The 20,854-nt window shown below is 39.5% G+C and overlaps 2 protein-coding genes across 5 annotated transcripts in view; both read right to left on the bottom strand.

The window, feature by feature from the left end:
- Nucleotides 1–15,533: 15,533 nt before the first annotated feature.
- On the bottom strand, nt 15,534–17,722 carry LOC116698528 (chemokine XC receptor 1). Its single transcript, XM_032530483.1, has 2 exons — nt 17,000–17,722; nt 15,534–16,812 (listed from the first exon to the last, which is right to left on the bottom strand). The coding sequence occupies exon 2, from the start codon at nt 16,800–16,802 to the stop codon at nt 15,771–15,773; it is 1,032 nt and encodes a 343-aa protein (XP_032386374.1). The 5' UTR covers nt 16,803–16,812; nt 17,000–17,722; the 3' UTR covers nt 15,534–15,770.
- Nucleotides 17,723–18,183: 461 nt separating this feature from the next.
- The window catches only part of LOC116698526 (chemokine XC receptor 1), a 153,799-nt gene continuing 151,128 nt past the window's right edge, over nt 18,184–20,854 (bottom strand). Inside the window, exons 1-2 of one of the 4 annotated variants that reach the window (XM_032530477.1) lie at nt 20,426–20,633; nt 18,184–19,524 (exon numbers count right to left, since the gene is read on the bottom strand). In XM_032530477.1, coding sequence (XP_032386368.1) covers nt 18,489–19,524; nt 20,426–20,457 — 1,068 coding nt within the window. In that variant the 5' untranslated portion in view covers nt 20,458–20,633 and the 3' untranslated portion in view covers nt 18,184–18,488. Of the gene's footprint in view, nt 19,545–20,421; nt 20,634–20,854 lie in introns of those variants that run through there. The other 3 variants (XM_032530479.1, XM_032530480.1, XM_032530478.1) reach the window with 3 other exon arrangements.

The raw sequence follows: 20,854 nt of genomic DNA, 5'->3' as shown, positions 1-20,854 counted from the left end.
GTGAGATAGTGCACAAAGTTCACCTTGTTCACTGCGGCGACACACGGGACAAACGCTGTTAAACATTTGGCTTAGGTACTAAACTAGTGTCCAAGTCTAATGTTTCAATGTATCCCTAATTAATAAATTAATTCTAAAACAACACAGCAGAAAAGCTCATGTCTATGTGAAGCAATGCTTAAAGAAAAAACAAATACAGGCTTAAGTTGTGACTGAAATTCTGATAGTTGAAGTAGCCACCTGTATGACTGAAATTAAAGTTAACAATAGCAAAAAAACTCTAAGGACAAAAAAAAATATCTTATAGAATCTGTCATTATTTAACTCTGTCTTTTTTAAATGATGTATTTGGATAACGGAATTTGAAGGAGATGATAAATGTGTGATCTATAGGAAAACCACTGAGTTTGAGAAGAGGCCTGCATATTTGACTGTAGGCTACTTTAGAGAGAGGTGAGATACAAACAAATGAAGCCTATGCCACTATTTGCCACTGACAAACACATTGGGTTTTTTCAGTTGCTGGCAAGCCACTTATGATAGTGAACCTATTTCAGCATGTACACTATTCTGTCGGAGTTGAACTAATGAGACCGCACATCAATGAAAATCATCATGAAATTTTTGTTGCTTTACTTTTTTGTAGAGTGAAATTTAAGGGCTGTAGCCTACTAGTGTCTAATGTAAAATCCTACAATCACATTTGCTTTTATAGTGGAACACAACATTAATACAAAAGCTTTGCAAACATTTGAACTAATTTAATTGTGGAGAGTTCAAACAGCAACAACAAAAGGAAAATCAGGAAACACAAAGTAAGCCTAATGAATAAATTAATCAGTTTTAGAGATCAGAAACTACCACGTAAATTTCCCCACATCTCATTTTCCTCTTCTGTGGCTGCAAGTGCAAAGAATTTCAAATTGTTTTAGCATATATCCTGTTGATTTAGACATAACTGTCTTCATTCCCTCACTCGTCTCTACCTCTGTATCACCATAAAACTGAAAGACCGGGCCACTGAAAGTCCATACAGGGCCCTAACATCACCTCTTCAGCCTTCCCATGTCGTGTGTGTGTGTGTGTGTGGTGTGTGTGTGTTGTGGTGTGTGTGTGTGTGTGTGTGTGTGTGTGTGTGTGTGTGTGTGTGTGTGTGCATGCAAATATGTATGCAGGTGAGTGTTTGTCGGAGGGGATTCAAATCCCTCTTGGGGCCTCACAGAGATGCTGAAGAAGATGAGGAGGAGTTAAGTGGGGGGGGGGGATCTTTGTTTCACGCCCAAAGGGTCCACAAGGCGCCGTACAGCAATTTAGCACGGGGTCAAACGTGTACACGTACCCCTACACTCATGCAGCTCATTAAGCTGCAAAGAGAGAGTGAGGGAGAGAGGGAGCATATGGCCCGGCTCTGTGTGGGAAGTTAAGGACAGGACTAGGGGACATATTGTATAGAGGTTTATTTGCAATCTGAGATTTAGTGTCCTAATTAGTGCCAAAGAAACATTGTGTTTCTATAAGAATGCATTGCAGAAAGACAACAATAACCTCAGAAGTTGATAAAAGTTTTGTGCAATCACCTTTAAAAGAAAAATAAACACGAATGCTTCTTTACATGTATTTCTTTTTAATGTATTATGGTAAGTTATTGTAATCAGGAGCCTTTTTCCTGCAATCTCTGAAAATCTGAGCACCAGTAAAAAAAAAGAAAAAAAGAAAATAATGTTCCCCGCCACGTCGGCAAGCATCCTCAAATTTTGTGCCATTCCCAAGCCCCAGATGGTGTGGGATGGGAAACGTTCCCCCATTAAATTCCTAATAATCATTTCTCCTGTGGAATTGGGGGTGGTGGCAGTGGGGATGGAGGGGGGTGGGGTGTGAGTGTGTGTGGCTGGGAAGTGAGGATTGGGTTGGTGGGTGAGGGGAGAAGAGGGATTTGGTGTTTTAATTAGACAGATTTAAGGAGCTGAACCCCCCTCTCAAAGTTGTGTGGGGTGTGGTGTGTGTGTGTGTGTGTGTGGTTTGTGTGTGTGTGTGTGTGTGTGTGTGTGTGTGTGGAAAGTAGAACTCTGATAAATCTATTCTTATATTTTTGTGTGTGTGGGTGCATGTGAAAAAATTAGACATATGAGTGAAGATTGTGTGTGTGTGTGTGTGTGTGTGCGCGCGTGTGTGTATGCATACGTGTGTGTGTGTGTGTGTGTGTGTGTGTGTGTGTGTGTGTGTGTATGTGTTGCAGGTCATGGCAGGGCTGATGCTGCAGCAGAGGAGGCATGACACCCCAGTTCTATGGGCCAGGATCTCATTAACGTGTCAGATTGGTGGATCAGTCTCTCTGGCAACCGGCCCGGCCTCTCACAGGAAGTACTTTCTCTCTATCTGTGAACTTGGCACTGAGAGGTTAGAGAGGGTGGGAGGGAGGAAGATGAGGGGAATATATTGGCCTGAAGGAGAGAGAAGAGACAAGGGCATTAATTATAATATTTGGTCAGATTAGATAAATATTGGGTGAATGATTGTGGTTTAAGAGCTGCTATTCAGCAAAATTAATGAGTTATGAATGGGAGTGCTGATTTCCGTGGAGTGAAAGAGTCAGACCAGCTCCTGCAGTTGCACTATTTTTGGGGTGGAGATATGCTAAGTATGTGACAGGAGCATCTGTCACTGCATCACCTTTGTGCATTGTGGTCTTTGTCTAAGTGTACTCTGACTGGGTGTATGCATGCATGTGTGTGTGTGTGTCTACAATATGAGAGTAGGCTATAGGGAGTGTGATCCTTTGACACCCCAACAACACTCTATTTCAGGGCAAATTGAGGGTGCTGCTGGGTGGAGTGGTATTGATTCCCTCTGTGAGCATGTTGTACTCATGACTGTATAATAAATAGATGAATAGATGGTGGCTGGTGGATGGCTAGATGGATAGATAGACAAAGGCAAGGCAGCTTTATTTATATAGCATATTTCAATAACAAGGCAAAAAAAACATTCCTAGAGAATACATGAATAAAAGTTACTGTGCAGTGTGAAGAAATAAACAATTATTTGATTTAAAAAAGGCAGAATAAAAAAGGAAACTTTTCAGACGTTCACAAAATGAGAGCTGCAGCTGACCTGCAGTTTTCTGAGAGTTTATTCCAAATAAAAACTGAACATATGCTTCTCCATGTTTAGTTCTGACTCTGCAGACAGAAATCAGACCTGTCCCAGATGCCCTGAGAGGTCTGGATGGCTAATAATGTAGCAGCAAATCAGAAATGTATTTTGTCCCTAAACCTTTAAGTGCTTTATAAGCACCAAAAACAAATATCTCAGTTTTGTATTGGTTTAACTGATGAAGGTTCTGGTACATCTAATTGATTAGACAGATTTAAGGAGATAATTGATTTGATTTGTCCTGGTCACCACCCCTGATATCTCTAAACTCATCAGCTCTTCCAAACCCACTACCTGCTCACTGGACTACCTACCTACTCCTCTCTTGAAGTTATGCCTCCCCATCCTCTCCCCCTACCTCACTGACCTCTTCAACTCCTTTCTGTCCCTTGGAATTGTCCCCTCTGCTTTCAAAACCGCTGCTGTCACCCCACTCCTTAAAAAACCTGGTCTGGATCCCTCTTCCTTTAATGACTACCGCCCTATATCCAACCTCCCCTTTCCGTCTAAAACCCTTGAACGTATAGTGCCTCACAATTACAAACTCATATCCTTGCCAATAACCAATTTGAACCCTTCCAATCTGGTTTTCGCCCCTTCCACAGCACAGAAACTGCTCTGCTTAAATTCCTCAATGACCTACTCACTTCTGCTGACACCGGTTCCCTCAACATCCTTATTCTTCTTGACCTGAGTGCAGCCTTTGATACTGTGAGCCATAACATCCTGCTCACCAGACTCAAAGACCTTGGTATCAAAGGTACTGCACTCACCTGGCTCCGTTCCTACCTTTCTGACAGATCTCATTTCATCTCCCTTCATAACCACACCTCTGCTACTGCCTCAGTCACCCAAGGCGTTCCCCAAGGCTCCATACTCGGCCCCCTTCTTTTCATCATCTACATCCTCCCCCTTGGTCAGATACTCCGCCATTTCAACCTGAACTTTCACTGTTTTGCCGATAACACCCAGATCTACCTTAGCACCAACTCCCCACACAATCCCCCCCTCTCCCACATCAACTCCTGTCTGTCAGCGATCAAAACCTGGATGCACCACAACTTCCTCAAACTAAACAGCAATAAAACAGAATTCCTCCTCATAGGCTCCAAATCCACTCTCAACAAAGCCAATAACCCCACTCTCACCATTGACGGCACCATCGTCTTCCCATCTCCCCATGCCTGCAACCTTGGTGTGATTTTTGATTCAACCCTCTCCCTTGAGCCTCCCATCCGTCAAGTCATCAAAACCTCCTTCTTTCACCTTCAAAATATTGCCAAAATCAGACCCTCACTCACTCCCTCTGCTGCCGAAAGACTTATTCATGCCTTAATCTCCTCACAACTCGACTATTGCAACTCACTACTCCTCGGCATCAGCTCCACCTCCATTAAAAGGCTCCAACTGGTTCAGAACTCAGCCGCACGACTCATCACCCACTCCATATCCTGGCACCACATCACTCCGGTCCTAAAACAGCTGCACTGGCTTCCCTTTTCTCACCGAATCACTTACAAAATCCTGGTCCTTACCTACAAAGCCATACACCACCTTGTCCCGTCATACCTCACTGCCCTCCTCTCCCCCTACCAGCCTTCACTGGTCCCTCAGATCCACCTCAGCCGGTCTCCTCACGTCCCCAAGTCAAAGCTCCGCAGTTTTGGGGACAGAGCCTTTTCCAGGGGAGCTCCCAGGCTCTGGAACTCCCTCCCCCATGAGATCCGCATCTCTGAGTCCCTCACCATTTTTCAGTCCCGTCTGAAGACCCATCTCTTATGTTCTGCCTATCCTTAGTTTTTTTTATTATCATCTACTCTGTAAAGCAACTTTGAGCTTGGGAAAAGCGCTATACAAATTCAATTTATTAATATTATTATTATTTGTGCGATACACTTACTCACTGTTTGTGTTGGACAATAGTCCCCTGGTGATGAAGGTTATGTTTGTGTCTTCTGCATAATTATAGTAATAAATGTTTTAGATTCTGAGCCAGTGGAAGCATGTAGATGTTAAAAAGAAGAGGCCCCAGAATGGAGCCTTGGGGAACTCCGCTTGTCATATTTGTTTGCTCTGATGTGTAATTACCTGTAGACACAAGTTAAACCCTGTTTTTTAAGTAGGATTCAAACCAGTTTAATACTGTGCAAGAAAGTACAACCCACAGTGGAGATTTACCAGCAGGAAAACGCCAACCTCCGGGTTCTGGCGCCATTCATCTGCATGCACACAGAACATCTGCAAACAGTGTTGTGGAGTAACGGTTGTGTATTCCATTACAGTTACAATTAAAATACTTGGTATTTAGTAGGGATGAGCCAAGTACTCGGCTGAAATGAGTATCCGGTACAGATAAAGCACTTTTGCCGAGTACAAGTATTATACGAGTAACACAAGTCAATATCTGTGCTCGGATTGAATACAACTCCTCAGCTGACCGCGCTGCGTTTTGTGATAGTCACAGCCAGTTGGTTTCCGGTAAACGTGGGGTTTCAGACATTCTGCTTGGTTTAAATGCAACTCCCGTTGCGCCTGCCGTCGGAGATATATATATTTTTTTTAACCGTCAGCTGGCTTCATTAAAGTCAATGCAGATCTGAGAAACAGCATCTGCCTCCCCCGCCCCCTCTCTCTCTTTCTCTCTCTCTCTCTGTGTCTCCCTCTTACTCTCTCTCTCACCACACACACAACACATGCACACACTCACACTCACACATACCTGGTGTGGAAATAAAAAAGAACCAAAAACGAAAATCACACTGATCATAAAAAAAAATTAAAAGTTAAAAAAAGAAAGTTATATTGAGTATGAAAACTCTTGTTTATTTAATTTTACATAATTGAAACTGCATGTGTTGTATTCATTGTTGCAAAGCTTGTTGTGTATATAGTTTGTTTGTTACCATGACAACACCATTGATCTGAAGCTCGAGGCTGTCATGTAAATAGTTTTCTAATCAGCAATAAATATAACAATTTCTTATCAACTCATATCAAATGCATGCTTAAATAACATACTGGTAAAAGCCCCGCCCATTTCAAGACAACCCGACCCACTTCCGGGTTAAATTCTGTCCACTTCCGGGTTAGGCCCCGCCCAGTCCGAGTACAGATACGGATACAGATAATTCATGTGGTAAACAGATACAGATACAGATAGAGATAATGCTGTACTCGCTCATCCCTAGTATTTAGAAAACAATTACATTGTTGAAATCAATGGATGACATGACAATTCTGTTTCACAAGTTTATTCCTTATCTAAATAAATTAAGGCAACTCCATGCATTTCCCAGAAGCCCCAATATGAAACTAAAAAAATTAGCTTTTTGTGTGATTGCTAATAGAGGTAGAGATGGAGCTGGAACCGGCACAACAGAGCCAGAGCAGGAATTTTGTGAATTTACATTCTTCTTTGTGCCAATTTACTATCCCCAGAGCCGTTGAAAGACTGACTAGCCCTGTTTGACATGCTAGCTAACGTTAGCTAAAATTAGCTTGTGGTAGCAAGACTGCGATTAGATTTTTGTAGTAGGCTATGCAGTTCAGGACTACAAATACAAAAGTCTGTGTGCTTGTTCATGTACACATTCAGCCAGTTGAAACAGAAGAACACACCAGAATAGGCATGTATTTGATGGCCGCATTCCTACACTTATAAAATGCAATCCAATGTGGATGTAATCCATATTCAGAATGCGTTACTCAGAGTGAGTAACGTAACGGAATACGTCACTAATTACATTTTTGGGCATGTATTCTGTATTCTGTAATGGAATACGTTTTGAAAGTATCCTTCCCAACACTTTCTGCAAACTTTTCATTACCAATTAACTAGCGGTAGCTACGCATTGCTTAGGCTCTGTCCTGATTGACAGGTTGGCGTGTTACCACTCCCTTTCCTCTGCTTTATATATATTTTTTAAATAACTGGGACCATAATTTACAAAATGAACATCATGCTGTATTGAAGAGACTTGAAAGTAGCAATTGTGGCAATAAACTTGAAAGAAAATGTTTACTGAGGCAATAAATCAAGTGAGAAGTAGGGTCTTTATCCATTAGACTCCTATTCAAATGTAGACTTCTGTTCTTTTTGCACCCAATGGAGTTGCCCCTTGCTGGAAATTAGATAGAATGCAGATTTATCAGATTGATACTTCATGGACATTACTAATTTTATAAGAATTGTTTATAAACATGATTTTGAAGGTCACCCGAGCTTGTACAACATGGATACATTTGTTCATAAGAGATCAAACAAGTTGTACTGTGTTCTAACTGTGCTCAAACATAAGTAACGACACTTTGTAGGAAACCATGGGCTACTTTTTGTCTTTAAACTGCTTTAGATGTAAGTATTTTCATATTCATGTTCATCAAATCTACAAGTCCTTGGCAAAGAGGAGGGTTAAACTACATTACTTTTCTACATATTGGGTGTTGTAGACGGACAGACCGACAGACCGACATTTCTGAAGCTTCACTGACACTAATATTATACCACCATCAGCCACATTCCCATTTGGAAATGAGAAATCACCAACATTAAACATGTAAGAACAAGTAGGAACTTTCTTGGCTCATCTAGACTAATTATATAGCGCTTTGTGAGGAGTCATTAGGTACATAATTAACTATCTATTAGTATGTAGAAAGAATCCATTCATAATATCTATACTAATAGGACTTACTGCTCTTTCTTAACTCATAACGTATTGTTTCATAATCACTCCTCCTTATGATTAATAAGAATCTTGATCGACCATCAAATATCACTCGATTCAGATGAAGCTACCACTGCAGTGTTACACTATATGCAATGAATGCAAAGTTCTCTTCCCTGAGCAGGATTTGTTTGTCAAATAAAATTTGGTACACAAGCATCAGCTGGCAAAGAACATCAACACACAACAATATACATCAGCAAAATCCAATTAAAGTTTTTTTATTTTATTAACTTTTTTAGAACGTACTTCTATGCAGTTTACATTGTAAGATGTGCAGATGCACATTTTTTGTGGAAGTTACGACTGTAACAAATTTGTGCCGAACTTGGCCGAAGAGTCATCTTATCAATATATGATCTCTCTGAATATCTTTATTAGTATTCTAGTCCATTCTGCCCCATCACCAGTCCCATACTGCCTTTCAAGCATTTCCTGTGGGACTCATGCTGTTTGCAAGGGCTCTCTCTCTCTCTCTCTCTCTCTCTTTCTCTCTCTCTCTCTCTCTCTCTTCTCTCTCTCTCTCTCTCTCTCTCTCTCTCTTGCAAAGCATGAGGACACCACACACACACACACACACACACACACACACACACACACACACACACCACACACATACTGTGGTGACTGCATAGGGAAGTGAGCTGTCTGCAGAGGGTTGGATTCTTGGTGCCGGTCCAAAAATGTGTCACTCGGGACACGCATGGCCTGCTGGAGGCAGGAATTCTGTCGCTAATGGGCCCCGCAGCCGTCGGCACCACCTGGGGATATGGGAGACGGGATGGATGGATGGGGGAGGATTGAGGACGGAGGGAGGGAGAGGGGGAGAGAAAATGGAGTGTATGCAGCACAATGTGTTCGTAACAAACATGAGGATGTGTTGTGTGCATGTATGATATGGAAATTGGCCTATCATCTATTTATCTATCTATCTATCTATCTATCTATCTATCTATCTATCTATCTATCTATCTATCTATCTATCTATCTTCTATCTATCTATCTATCTATCTATCTATCTATCTATCTATCTATCTATCTATCTATCTATCTATCTATCTATCTATCTATCTATCTATCTATCTATCTATCTATTTTTCTATCTATCTATCTATCAATCAATCATCTATCTATCTATCTTTTATATATCTATCTATCATTATCAATTTATCAATGAAATGAAACACTTTATTGTTTACTAAGCTGGGAAAGCAGCTTGATTTTTTTTAATCTGCAGCAATAAAAAAGGACAGTTCCCATATTCTATCAGATATAAACCGAGCTGTTTGCGTTCAATATGTTCTTTGAACTTGTGGAATTAATGTATTTAGAAGGAAAAGTCAACATTTTTTCCTGCTATGAAAGACAGCTTATAAAAAATGTGAAGGCATAAACAGGCAGGGCAGGTGTTGACGATGCAAATGAAACGGATGACAGATGGTAAGCCTCGCGATTGCTCACTGTGCAGATAATGGATGGAGGTAATCAAATTCCTCTGAGGCTTTGGGACTTTCTTCAGAACTTTCTCATCAATTGCACCATCAAACAGTACCATCGTCAAATACACCCCCACCCTCCCTCTACCTCAAAAGAAGGGCTACAAAGAAGTTATAAGATTTTATTTTTTGATAGACTTGGCAAAGATCTGCAGCTAGTGTCGAAAATACACTTTTCTGTTCATGTTTGTGGAACTGACAGACAGAAGATCCACCTCATAGGCACAATCCTCAACCGGTCATGGCAAATGCAGGTGTCGTTTTATCTTTATACACATTTCTAGTAAAACAGGGCTGTCTCTGTTTGTTTGTGTGTGTGTGTGGCTCAGTAGGAGATCAGTTAAAATGCACTACAGCTATTATAGAAAAGCAACAATCACATCGGCAGGCCAACAAAGCAAGTCTGCAGGGGAGAGTCTGCTGTTTCCATCCATGTAAACCCTCCTCTCATGTTCTGTCATCGAAGCTTTCATATTTATTCACTTGAGCTGTGAGCCTTGTTACTTCAAAAAGGAGGTTCATGAAAACAAGCATCTGATGTGTATTTTTCATATTTGTCACTGGAGGGAAACAGGCTGTTGTTCTGTAAATTTCCCCATCAGTGTGGTGACAGCCATTTGATTTTCATAGGGCCCAGTTTGAAGGTCAGTTTAATGGTCCATTTGTGTTTTGAATTCGTCTTGCTTCAGTGGAAGCTTCAAAACAAAGAGGGTCAGACGATGCAATAAATGATTTTTTTTTTTTTTTTACGAGTAAAACGTGTCATTAAAAAATGTAATAAGTCTTCCAATAAGTGTGGAAACTATTTCATCTCAGAACTTAGTATCAAAATAATCTATTAAAGTATTACTGGGAAAATTTAAAAAAAATGCCATTTCTGTATCAGAAAAGCATTTTTCTGTCACAACACTCAAGAAGAGCGGCACATTACTGCAACAATTCTCTTTCACACTTCCAGCTATGATAACAGCTTCAAGTGTCAAACATATGTCTGCAGAAAAAGCGTAGGAGAAAGTATCACAGAGGCAGAAGAAAGTATGCTGAATATCACAAGTTTTTTTGTGTCAGGTTATGATGTTTTTTTATTTTTAAATGCCTGTATTTTTCTTCTTGAAAATATGTGATAATTACTCCTGCAAAATTTCAGTGCAGTGCACCATATTGGTTTAGGTAAAGGTGCTTGTATGATAATGTTACTGGTGAAGCAGTTTTATGATAGGCTGGTAAGTAACCTTCTGGGAAGTGTTTCTTTCTAACGGTGTTGAGTGTCACCTGAATTGGAGAAAAACTGTATAATGAAAATGAAAAACAAAATCTTTTTCCAGTGTTTCTGTTGTTCCCTGCCCAACCAGATGAAGGGCACATACAGTCAAGTGAGTGTAATTAACTTTTTCCAAACTCATTTGGATAATCTCTCCCTCAGTTACTTTAGCTTGTGTGAAATTCCCAATTAACTATATCCCAGCAAAATCACAAAACAACGCCACGTGAAATTTCTTAATGAATTCCTTTGTCTCTCACTGGCACAGATGAGGCATGGGAAAGGCACATGTATGGCGAGTGTATTAGTAAGGCGAGCCCATGTGATGGTGCCCGTTCACGGCTGACGGAACGTTGGTGTCCTCGGGCATAGTTGCCAAGCTGCCAGTCTGTGCCGTCACACCTTGCTGCCTTTAAAGATTGCCCTGCAGAGACGGGGAGGGGGTACGGAGGGCCTCACGTTTTTAACAACACACAGTCTGGCAACCCAGGAGGGTTTACGACTCAGGATCTGTGCCAAGAACTGCCCACCAGAGAGAAGGGGTATGAGGGGAGAGAGAGGGGGAGGAGGATGCAAGGAGATATGGGTGTGAAGCACACACTCGCAAGGTATGTGTCCATGAATATGTGCATATATGAATGCTTCCCCTATATCAGTGTGTGCGTGTAAGAAGAAGCAGCTGGGTCCAATAATGGGGTGTACAGTGAACAAAACAGTATCTCAAATCAATTTATCAAGCTTTCTCTGTGACATGTTAGGGGACAGAGAAAAGTGAGTGAAGATACAATGTAGCCCTAGCATCTCACTCACACACACACACACAAACACACACACACAGACTCTTTGCCTTTTCTCAGTAATCCACACAAATGGCAGTGGATGGCAGAATGTAAATGAGCTGGTTATTACACAGCAACGTTCATCAAGCTGAGCTGGAAAGACTTCAATGGCCCTGATGAATATGCATGCAAATTTGTTAATTAAGTTAATTATTCTGCTGAAAATTCATTTGTCTTCCCAAGGACATTTCTACGATGATTTTAACATGTTTCCACCATTAGTCATGCACGGTGCTATTGAAAATCACTTCTGTTCACCTTTTGGAAAGTTGCGGCCAAAAAGGTGGATAGAACACCTACAAATGAGGAGGAGGAGGGACGAAGCAGGTAGAGGACAACATATCAGTGGCGTGGAGTATGTGTGGAGGTAGACAGCAGCTGGTGCAGCCTGAGGATAAGGATGGGTAAGCCAAAACGCATGGTCTGTTAGGATATTAGCTCAGTGGGTAGAGCATTGAAGAGTCAGTGCCAGGTCTGGAAGTCCAGTTCTCATCGGGACCATCCAACCTTAAAAATGTTTTCATTCATAGTACTTGGACTAAATCGTTCTGTTATGTGATAAAATATGATGTGAAGTTGGGTTGTGGACAGAAATGTAACATCTGATGTGAAGGTTACACTCTCTGCCACACAGTTTATGAGCTAAATGAATGAAGGAATAAATGTCCTGGGAATACAGCTTTTTCTTTGTATTATTGGCTTAATCTGTAATTGTGGACCACATAAATTTAAAATATACAGCTATATCACAAAATCATGTTTTTTTTAAAAACTAAATCCATATACAATGTTATCAGGTTAACCTCATACAGTAATTTTCATCCACCTAATTTGGTTCTTAAACTGCATTTAGAGGCGTAACATGTTAATCTTAATCCTTAATTTAAAAACATCGTTGATCATATGATAACAGTTATATGTGCTAGTCATGAAGCCTGCAATAATGCCTTGGGGCAACACATTCAAGTAGGTCTGTTTTATTATCAGTGTTACTGGTGTTATTTTCCACATTTCCACACTTGCTGTTTAAGTTCTTACAAGTTTTTGTGGTCCATTTGTCTTTTACTGTAAGGTTCAGGTTGAGTCTTTTTCAACATAATATCTCAAACTAAATCAGGATTGGTTATTTTTGTATTTGTATTACTTTTTTTAAAAATATTTTATCATGTACAGATAGGTAACTCTTTATTTTGAAAATGAAATGGTTTTAATCAAGCAATTTCCGGTTTATAGTTTAACACTTTGTAATGTTTTCTGAGTAGCCTTTACGTTTGCATTCAAACATGTTATCTTATAATATCATGGGAATACAGCTAATTTCTCTCATTAGATGCCCTGCATAATTTCTGGCCAGAAAAATTCAGACATATTCCTGTTTCATGTTTCTCAAGTAATGTAACGTAACGTTGTGTTATGTTGTCTCAAGGGCCTTGTCCTCATTGTCAAACCTTTTCCAATCATTGTCCTTAAAATAGCAGAAACAGGTACATGAAATACTTGTAAATGAGCAACATTACATTTCAAAGTGAAAGATGCTGTAAAAAAATTAAATAATTAAAAGTGAAGATACGAAACAAGACAGATGGAAAACATTTAGCAAGAAACATCAGGACACACTGTTTGATAGATCAAATGGACAGTCTTACAAGAGGCGGCTAAGTCTTTGCAGTAGGCCTAGTCTGAATATCCAGATGTTTGATTTGTTAATTAAGACTCCATGGTAGTTAATCACTGTTTTTCTATCAGACAACAGCAGGTAAGAAGAGGAAGATGACCCTAAAATAGAGAGATATAATGGTGTGGGATATGCAGATACAGGCTGCATTAAATTGTTCTATGTGGTGAACATTTGTGTTAGAAACACAGCCCAAAAAGTTGCTGACTCAAAAATAGAAATATCCAAACACACATGGGAATGTATTCAAAGCAGTGCAGCACTTCAGCTCTTTTGTGGCAACTGATAAACGTTTTGTCAATCTGAGTACATCTCTCTAAAGTCATTGAGGCAGTAGATTGTAATCAATACTGTGGCCCAGTAAAAAAATAAAACAATCAACATTATGCCAACACCCATGTCCCCTCTAGTGGAGAAATGTAGCACTGCAGTGACAGGTCAAGATGCAGCATGAGAGGTTTTTGTAAGAATGAACTCCTAAACATATGACCCTCCTAAGTTCATCATTTAGCAAAGCAAAGTTGTGTTTGTCCAGGTTCGTGTTAAACAGTGAAATTAATCCTTTTTCAAAACATATTGTTTCAAATACAAATTTAATCAGGATGAGGTGCATTAGCGTTAATTCCATAAATGCCAGTGTATGTAGTACGAGGATTACGTCATCTATATTTGTTCACTAAAACAGTTGTTTGTGATGATAATGCTGATGCACTTAATCGATTTGTACGCATTTCCCTGACAGTCAAGATTAACAGGCACTAAGACTTTATTAGCAATATGCACAAAATACACACACATTTAGACATTTGCGAGGCATTAATTAAATTCACATATGGTTGGAGTAATTATCGTTATAGATAACTGGAATTGAAAAGGGAAGATATCAATGTGAAAAAGGAGGGTAAGTTGTCCTGGAGAGAAGAGAAGAGCAGGGAGTGAATGTTAGGGCCGGGGAGGGCTAGTAGCAGAGACAAGAAAACAACAACAGCTGTTAAGCTTGTGGCTAAAAACAGGATGGCACAACAACATCATTTGCTAAGAAAATGATCCGGGAAAAGAGATTGTACTGACTCGCAGAAATGAAATGGGATGCTTTTGATTGTCTTTCTATTGAAGCTCCGTGGGGTGTTTTCTTCTGTATTTTTCTATTTTTTTTCCTCTGTGGTTTTAATGTTGTTAATTCTTAATAAACTTCATACATATTGTTTTATTTGCCCATTAAAAAACAAAAATCTCAAAAACAAATTCATGAGTCCTTCTTCAACAACGCACTCCACAACAAGGTAAGATGGAATCCCAATGAGGCTTCCTTCTCAGAAATGCTGTTAACTACAAAAGGTGTTTGCAAACACTCATAAATTGTTGTAAAATGAGGCACCAGCTTGTGCAATAGCTGTTCCCTACACTACATCAAGGTGCAAAAGTTTGAATCTTCTCTATTCAGAGGCTACGGCAACAGTGTCCAATTTTTTGCTGCTAGACACAAACACATAATATTCGGCACAAAACCCTCTCCCAGTTCCTGCCAAAGAATGTGGGAGCACACTCATGACTGCTCTGCCCTTGACTTGGTATCCATTCATCCAAGCGTGCTGGATGGTTTAGTTAATTAAGCTTAATCTACCCCCGGAGACAGATATGAGTGCTGTTACAGTGGCCCACTGAGCTGTCCCTACACACTCTTCTCTGGACCCCCCGGTGGAGCCATCAGGGCCATGCTACTCAACCATGTTAAGGGTACATGGACAGGGCTCTGGAGAAACACATTAGAGTTAAAAGATATGGACAACAGAAGAGGAAAAAAAGGGTTTGTGAAATATTTTAATTACCAAAATAATAATAATAATGCAGCCACTAAAAGCATGGAAAATGGACTGTCGGGTAAACACACTTGACTGGCTACGGTTTTTATCACAAATATGCAGCAGTCCGTTATGTTTTATTGATCCTGCTGCTAAGCGCTAATTTGGGTTGTTCTGTGTTACATAGACAAGGTCACTCCAGAGGAAAATACTTTCCTAACGTATTGGCCAAGCTGATGTGTTAAAAATAGGGGAACACATTTACTAGGATCGGAATGGTTGTATTTGCAGTTACTGTAGTTGCACAAGGTACATTAGCTGGTTAATTGGTGCTTGCACACATGAAGACATAGACTAAACAGATGTCAACAGAAATATAACAAATGATATGCAGTAACACAGTTTGACACTTTTTAAGCAAAAACAGTGTACTGAATATATTAATTTCCCCTTTTAAGATCTACTCTTTATTTCTTGGCCAAAAAAAGCACACACATTTAAGGTACATTTTGTTAATGCAATACGGCTAGACGGTTTCACTTCCTCTGGGACTTGGAGAAAAGTCCTTTCACAGCCAAACTAGATTCCAGCTTAATTTTATTCAAATGTATTACAGTAACAGCACAGCAAAGTTCATTCATAAAGGCTGAGAAAGCAAAGCATTTAAACCATTCCCATACATTATTATTATTATTATTATTATTATTATTATTGTTATTATACACACTGACACAGGAAATAGTCAAAACATTGGTAGAATTCAGTAAACATAAATACATTACACAAAAGCCTTTGCATATTTACACCTTTCGAAAGCCTACCTGGAATGTAGTTCTAACATAACAGCAGAGTTTTGTGGTGTAAAAGCTACATTCTGAAAAACAGAAGTGTTCTGACCAGTTTCTCTTCCCCTGTTCTTCCTCCTTGCTTTTTTGCAGCATAAAAGATTCAAAAGATGCCTTCGAAACTTTTGTGAGAGCATATAGAGCAGAGGGTTCATACCGCAGTGAGAATAAGCAAGTATACGACAAATTTCATACGCAATGTTAAAGCGTTCCTCCTCATCAGAGCTTTCGGGTTCATACAATGACCAGATGAAAAGCAAAATATTGTAAGGTCCCCAGCAGATGAAGAAGGTTGCAACAATACATAACACCACCACTAAAGTCACGTGCCTTTTTCTGCTTGTCGCCTGCAAAACTGTCTTGAGGATGGCAGAATAGCAGAAAACAATAATGGCAAATGGGAGGAAAAAGAGCAGTGACACTTGGAGATAGTATCCCAGCTTTACATCAGAGACATCTGAGGATTCCTCACATGTTGAATAATGCAAGTGGCTGTTCACCTGTACTTTGTAGGCATCACTCACAGATGCAGCAATGCTGATGGCCCAGGCAGCTGCACAGGCAACCATTGCACACCTCTGCCTCTTTGCAGGCTTGCTTGGCCAGTTGTACAGCACCACCGTTATGAAACGATCCACAGTCAAGGCAGTCAGTAAAATGATGCTACTGTAAAAACCTAAAAAGTATAACAGAGTCAGACATTTGCAGGCAAAGTCCCCAAAGATCCAGTGGTGCAGGTGATAGACAGCCCAGAATGGAAGTGTGACAGTGAAGATCAAATCAGAGAAGGCCATGTTCAGGATAAATAGATTTGTGATATTTTTCAAGTTCTCATAGACAACAAGAACACATAACAGGAAACAGTTTCCCATGACACTGAAGATGAAGATCAAAATAAAGCAGGCACCAGTAATGGTGTTAAAGGTAAATGTCTCATCATTAAGATATCCCACATCACCGCTGTTGTTTGCACCTCCGTCGCTCCCTGTGAAGTTGTTTGCCATTGTAGGTTTTCTAGAAAACATAAGCAGAAAAACTAAAATTACCAAAACGTAACTAAGACTGAGCAGATGTGTACAAGCTATTTGGGATTTTACAAAAGTTATTTTTTGCAAAATATTTCAATATTGAGAACAATAAAATGCTAAGTAGGGTACCCTTAAATATGGAGAGCAATTACAGTAAATATAAAGCAACTTACCCTGAACAACAGCTGCCACGTCTTGTGGTGAATTGCACTGTAGATATTAAGTTGTTGCAGACTCATAGTTCCTCTTTCACATTAATCAAAGATGCTGCAACAGTGGCCTACCCCACTTACAGTTTGAGCATTACATTTACATGAAATGGGGAAATGGGTGACATTGATACAGCAGTGAAGGTTAATCAAAACAAAGACACTCCAGAACTTAATATTTTAACTTCATTTAATTGTAAATCAAGAAAATATTAATAGTGAGAATAATATAATGTCAAAATAATCACTTTAACAAATTCAAGCGTTGTGAAGATAGGTCTGGCAATGCAAGACTACCACAGGATTGACTGATTCATTCTTTATTTGCATTATTTGAACAGGTGTACCCAATAAACCAGTCGCTGAGTTTATGTCAGCCATTAAGAACTAATTGTAGCTTGACACTTATACAGGGTATTGAGGGAATAACCCAAATAGCCATGCCGCTCTTCACTTATAGGCACAGCAGAGTTTTCAACTAAATGCTAAAGTCAGTATGCTAATATGTTCACGTTGACAATGCTAACATGCTAATGTTTTGCAATGCTTACCAATTTAGATTAGCGGTTTAAGATGTAGCCTACCTTGTGTTTAGCACCAATTAGCAAGAGACAACACAGCCCAGCAAAAGTAGCTAATGCATATTTGGATTGTGTTACCACAAGGCTACCAGCAGGGGTAACCCAAATTAGAATAATGTGTGAACACTCTCTAGTTCATGGGTCTCAAACTCGCGGCCCGGGGGCCAATTGCGGCCCGCGGGATGATATTTTGTGGCCCCCTACTTGACATCAAAGTTAAGTGTTAGTGCGGCCCGCGCGTTCTGAAACTTTTTATCATTGCGCTTGTCACTTATGGGCTACCGTAGTAGTCTCCTGACAGTGGCGTAACGGTTGTCAAGCTAGCTAAGTACTCTTTGCGGCAAATGCCTGAGGTTTGACAATGTGATGTCTGTTGTTGTGAAATTCACTAACCATATCAGATCTAGGGGCTTAAGCACCGGCAGTTCCGCGCCCTGTTTGGAGGAAATAGTTGGGTTTTTTTGGAATACTTGATGCGGCCCAGACAAACCCAGACTCTACTTTCAGCGGCCCCCAAGAAAGTTGAGTTTGAGACCCCTGCTCTAGTTGGAATATTTTGGAGATTTTTTTTGTTCCTTCTGTGAATGTAGCACAAGCTCTGGTACAACCCATTCGTTTCTCGCTAGGTTGGATGGTAGGGTTTGTTGGGAATTTTGTTAATTTAAGGCAGCTAAAAGCAGAAATATTTAATATACAATTACATAAAAATGTTATTTACATCCTTATCTAGGGATATGGAATGGAACACACACAGCCTAGTCTGCTGTTCTTGTTGTTATTTGCTTAAAATGGCAATGGGATTTTGAATTTGGTTTTCTTTATTCTGGTACAAAACCTGGAGGTTCTGGTTTCCCTTCTGCTCAGTATATCAACTACACTGAGAACTCCTCACCACTTGTTAGCGAAGTGATTGTGAGTCGGCTTTGCCTATTGCGGATGCTGCTATTGCTGTGGTCCCATCCCTTTAGCATTTTCTTCAAGTGGTTTTTGAATTTAACCCCCACAAACACATAAAATACAGGGTTGAGGCAGCAGTGTGAAAAGGCAAAAAGTTGGCTAATGTAAAGGGCATAATGTAGTCGTTCTACTGTTTTACACATTTCAGATATAGTCGTTGAGTCAACACGTGATTGGTTCCGGAAAAACAATGACTTTTGAAATATCACTATATTGTAAGGTGTCCAGCCCACAAAGAAAACAACCATGAGAGTAAAAATGAGTTTTAAAGTTTTGTTCTTTCTTCTTTGGGCAGTTGGACGCAGCAACCTGCGCATGATCTGAGAATAGCAAAATATGAACACCACGGAACTCAATATGAAGAGAATATTTTGCTGGTAGATTACCCATAAACTCGAGTTAGAATCTGCATTTGCACATTGATTCTGCTCAACTTTGGTGAAGATGAAGGCTGGACTGGCGACCAATATACTCACTGCCCAAACGATCACACATGCTACAACACTGTAGGAGCCTGTGGTGGACACAATGTTAGATAGAGGATTCATGACAGCTACATAACGGTGAGCAGTCATCAGGATGAGGAGGATACCGCTGCTGTAGAAGCCAATGTAGAAGACAAAGTTGACTATTTTGCATGCATTTTCCCCTAAAGTCCATCCATACATGTGATAATAGGCCCAGAATGGCAGACCTGTGGTGAAGAAGAGGTCCGATACAGCCAGGTTTAGGATGAAAGCATTGGTGAGGGATTTGAGATTCTCATACTTGGCCAGAATCACAATGACCAGGATGTTGCCCAACAGACTGAAGATGATCACAATGGAGAAGAAACCTGGAGTGAAGATCGCTGCAAACTGGTTGACGGCTGTTGGGTCGCAGATTTCATCATAATCTTCACTTTGGTTTTCTGGGATTGTGTAAAACATTGAGCCAGTTGTTGCCATATTCCTTCAGCAACAAAAGAAAGTCTACATTTAAAAAAAGCTTTGTCAGAGGGGTAAATCCAGTTACACAGAATTCATGATACATAGTGAATGTGATAATTAAATTGTAAACGTATTTTTTTGTATGATAGATTTCTGTCAAAACTTCATCAGGAAATATATAAATATATTTTTTATATTATTCTCTTGATACATAACTATATTTTGTCTGGAATATGTGGTTATCTTAAGTCACATATCTTAGAGGGTCACTTAACCCAAATTACAAAAGCATATTTTCTGTCTTATTTACTAGTATTTAGCCACGTAGATAGTTTGGGTTTTATTTGCTTAGACTTCAAGATATCCATCTCAAAGGTTTTTTTATCCAAGACAAATACTGTATATGTTTACAGGCACTGGAAACTTGTTTTGCATGGCTGCATACCATATTCAAATTCATGATTAACAGTAAAGTTACAGTTTAGAAAATAACATCCATATTTCATTAAGAGATTAGCACTGATTTGTTAAGATTGGTGTGTGGAAGCATAATCAGTGTTGGCAAGACATGTTGCCAGAACTCCCCAGAGTTCACTTGGAGCAGTTTAGGATTGATTCTCTTTGCAATGAGTAATAAGGTTGTAAGGTGCCTCTAAAGATAGTCAAAAAAAGACGGTCTGCATGGATCCCACTAAAGAAAGTAATTATGTTAATTCCTTCTGATTTAAAGTTAAATAAGAAGATACATTATTGCTTCAATTTCTATTTAAACTGAATGAATGAATTAGAAAAAAGACCAATATTTCAGTAGAAAAGGTTTGTTTTTCTCTTAACAATGCACAAAACATTGTAAACATTTTTTCTTCAGTATTACTTAGCCTAACAAATAATAAATGAGAAATGTGGAAACATACTGTACCTACATAAAGGATGTGCACACACCAGAGTCCTTCATGTGAATATCACTGGAACTGGGAATTGTTCCTTAAGTATTGACCACAAAGGTGAACGGAAATCAAACATAATTTTCAGAGCACATGACATCTGTGGGCAACTTGGTTTCAATCACACATGACAAGACATGTTCCCTTTACTCATTAATACTTGTTTTTGGTGGCCATTACACTTCAGAAGTGCAGAGTAGTATACCGTACATGTTTTGATTTATTTTTTAGAACAATGGTTTAGGCTTCCTGGATAAACTTAAATATTTAGTAAAAAATTTTTTTTGGTTGTTGTTGTAGATGTTGTTTGGTTTGTCTTTTTTTCATTTTTAATGAATAATATGATTTTATTTTTAATTTCAACATTCAACTGGTTCTGTTTTAAGGATTGAAGTATCATAAAATAAA

The sequence above is a fragment of the Etheostoma spectabile genome, chromosome 12 (genome assembly GCF_008692095.1).
Source record: "Etheostoma spectabile isolate EspeVRDwgs_2016 chromosome 12, UIUC_Espe_1.0, whole genome shotgun sequence".
In the NCBI taxonomy this organism is placed as follows: Eukaryota; Metazoa; Chordata; class Actinopteri; order Perciformes; family Percidae; genus Etheostoma; species Etheostoma spectabile.
This window is presented reverse-complemented; position numbering and strand designations above follow the sequence as displayed.

Bases quoted from the DNA above. Each gene is read 5' to 3' on its own strand.
- LOC116698528 (XM_032530483.1), bottom strand. From the start codon at position 16,802: ATGGCAAACAACTTCACAGGGAGCGACGGAGGTGCAAACAACAGCGGT.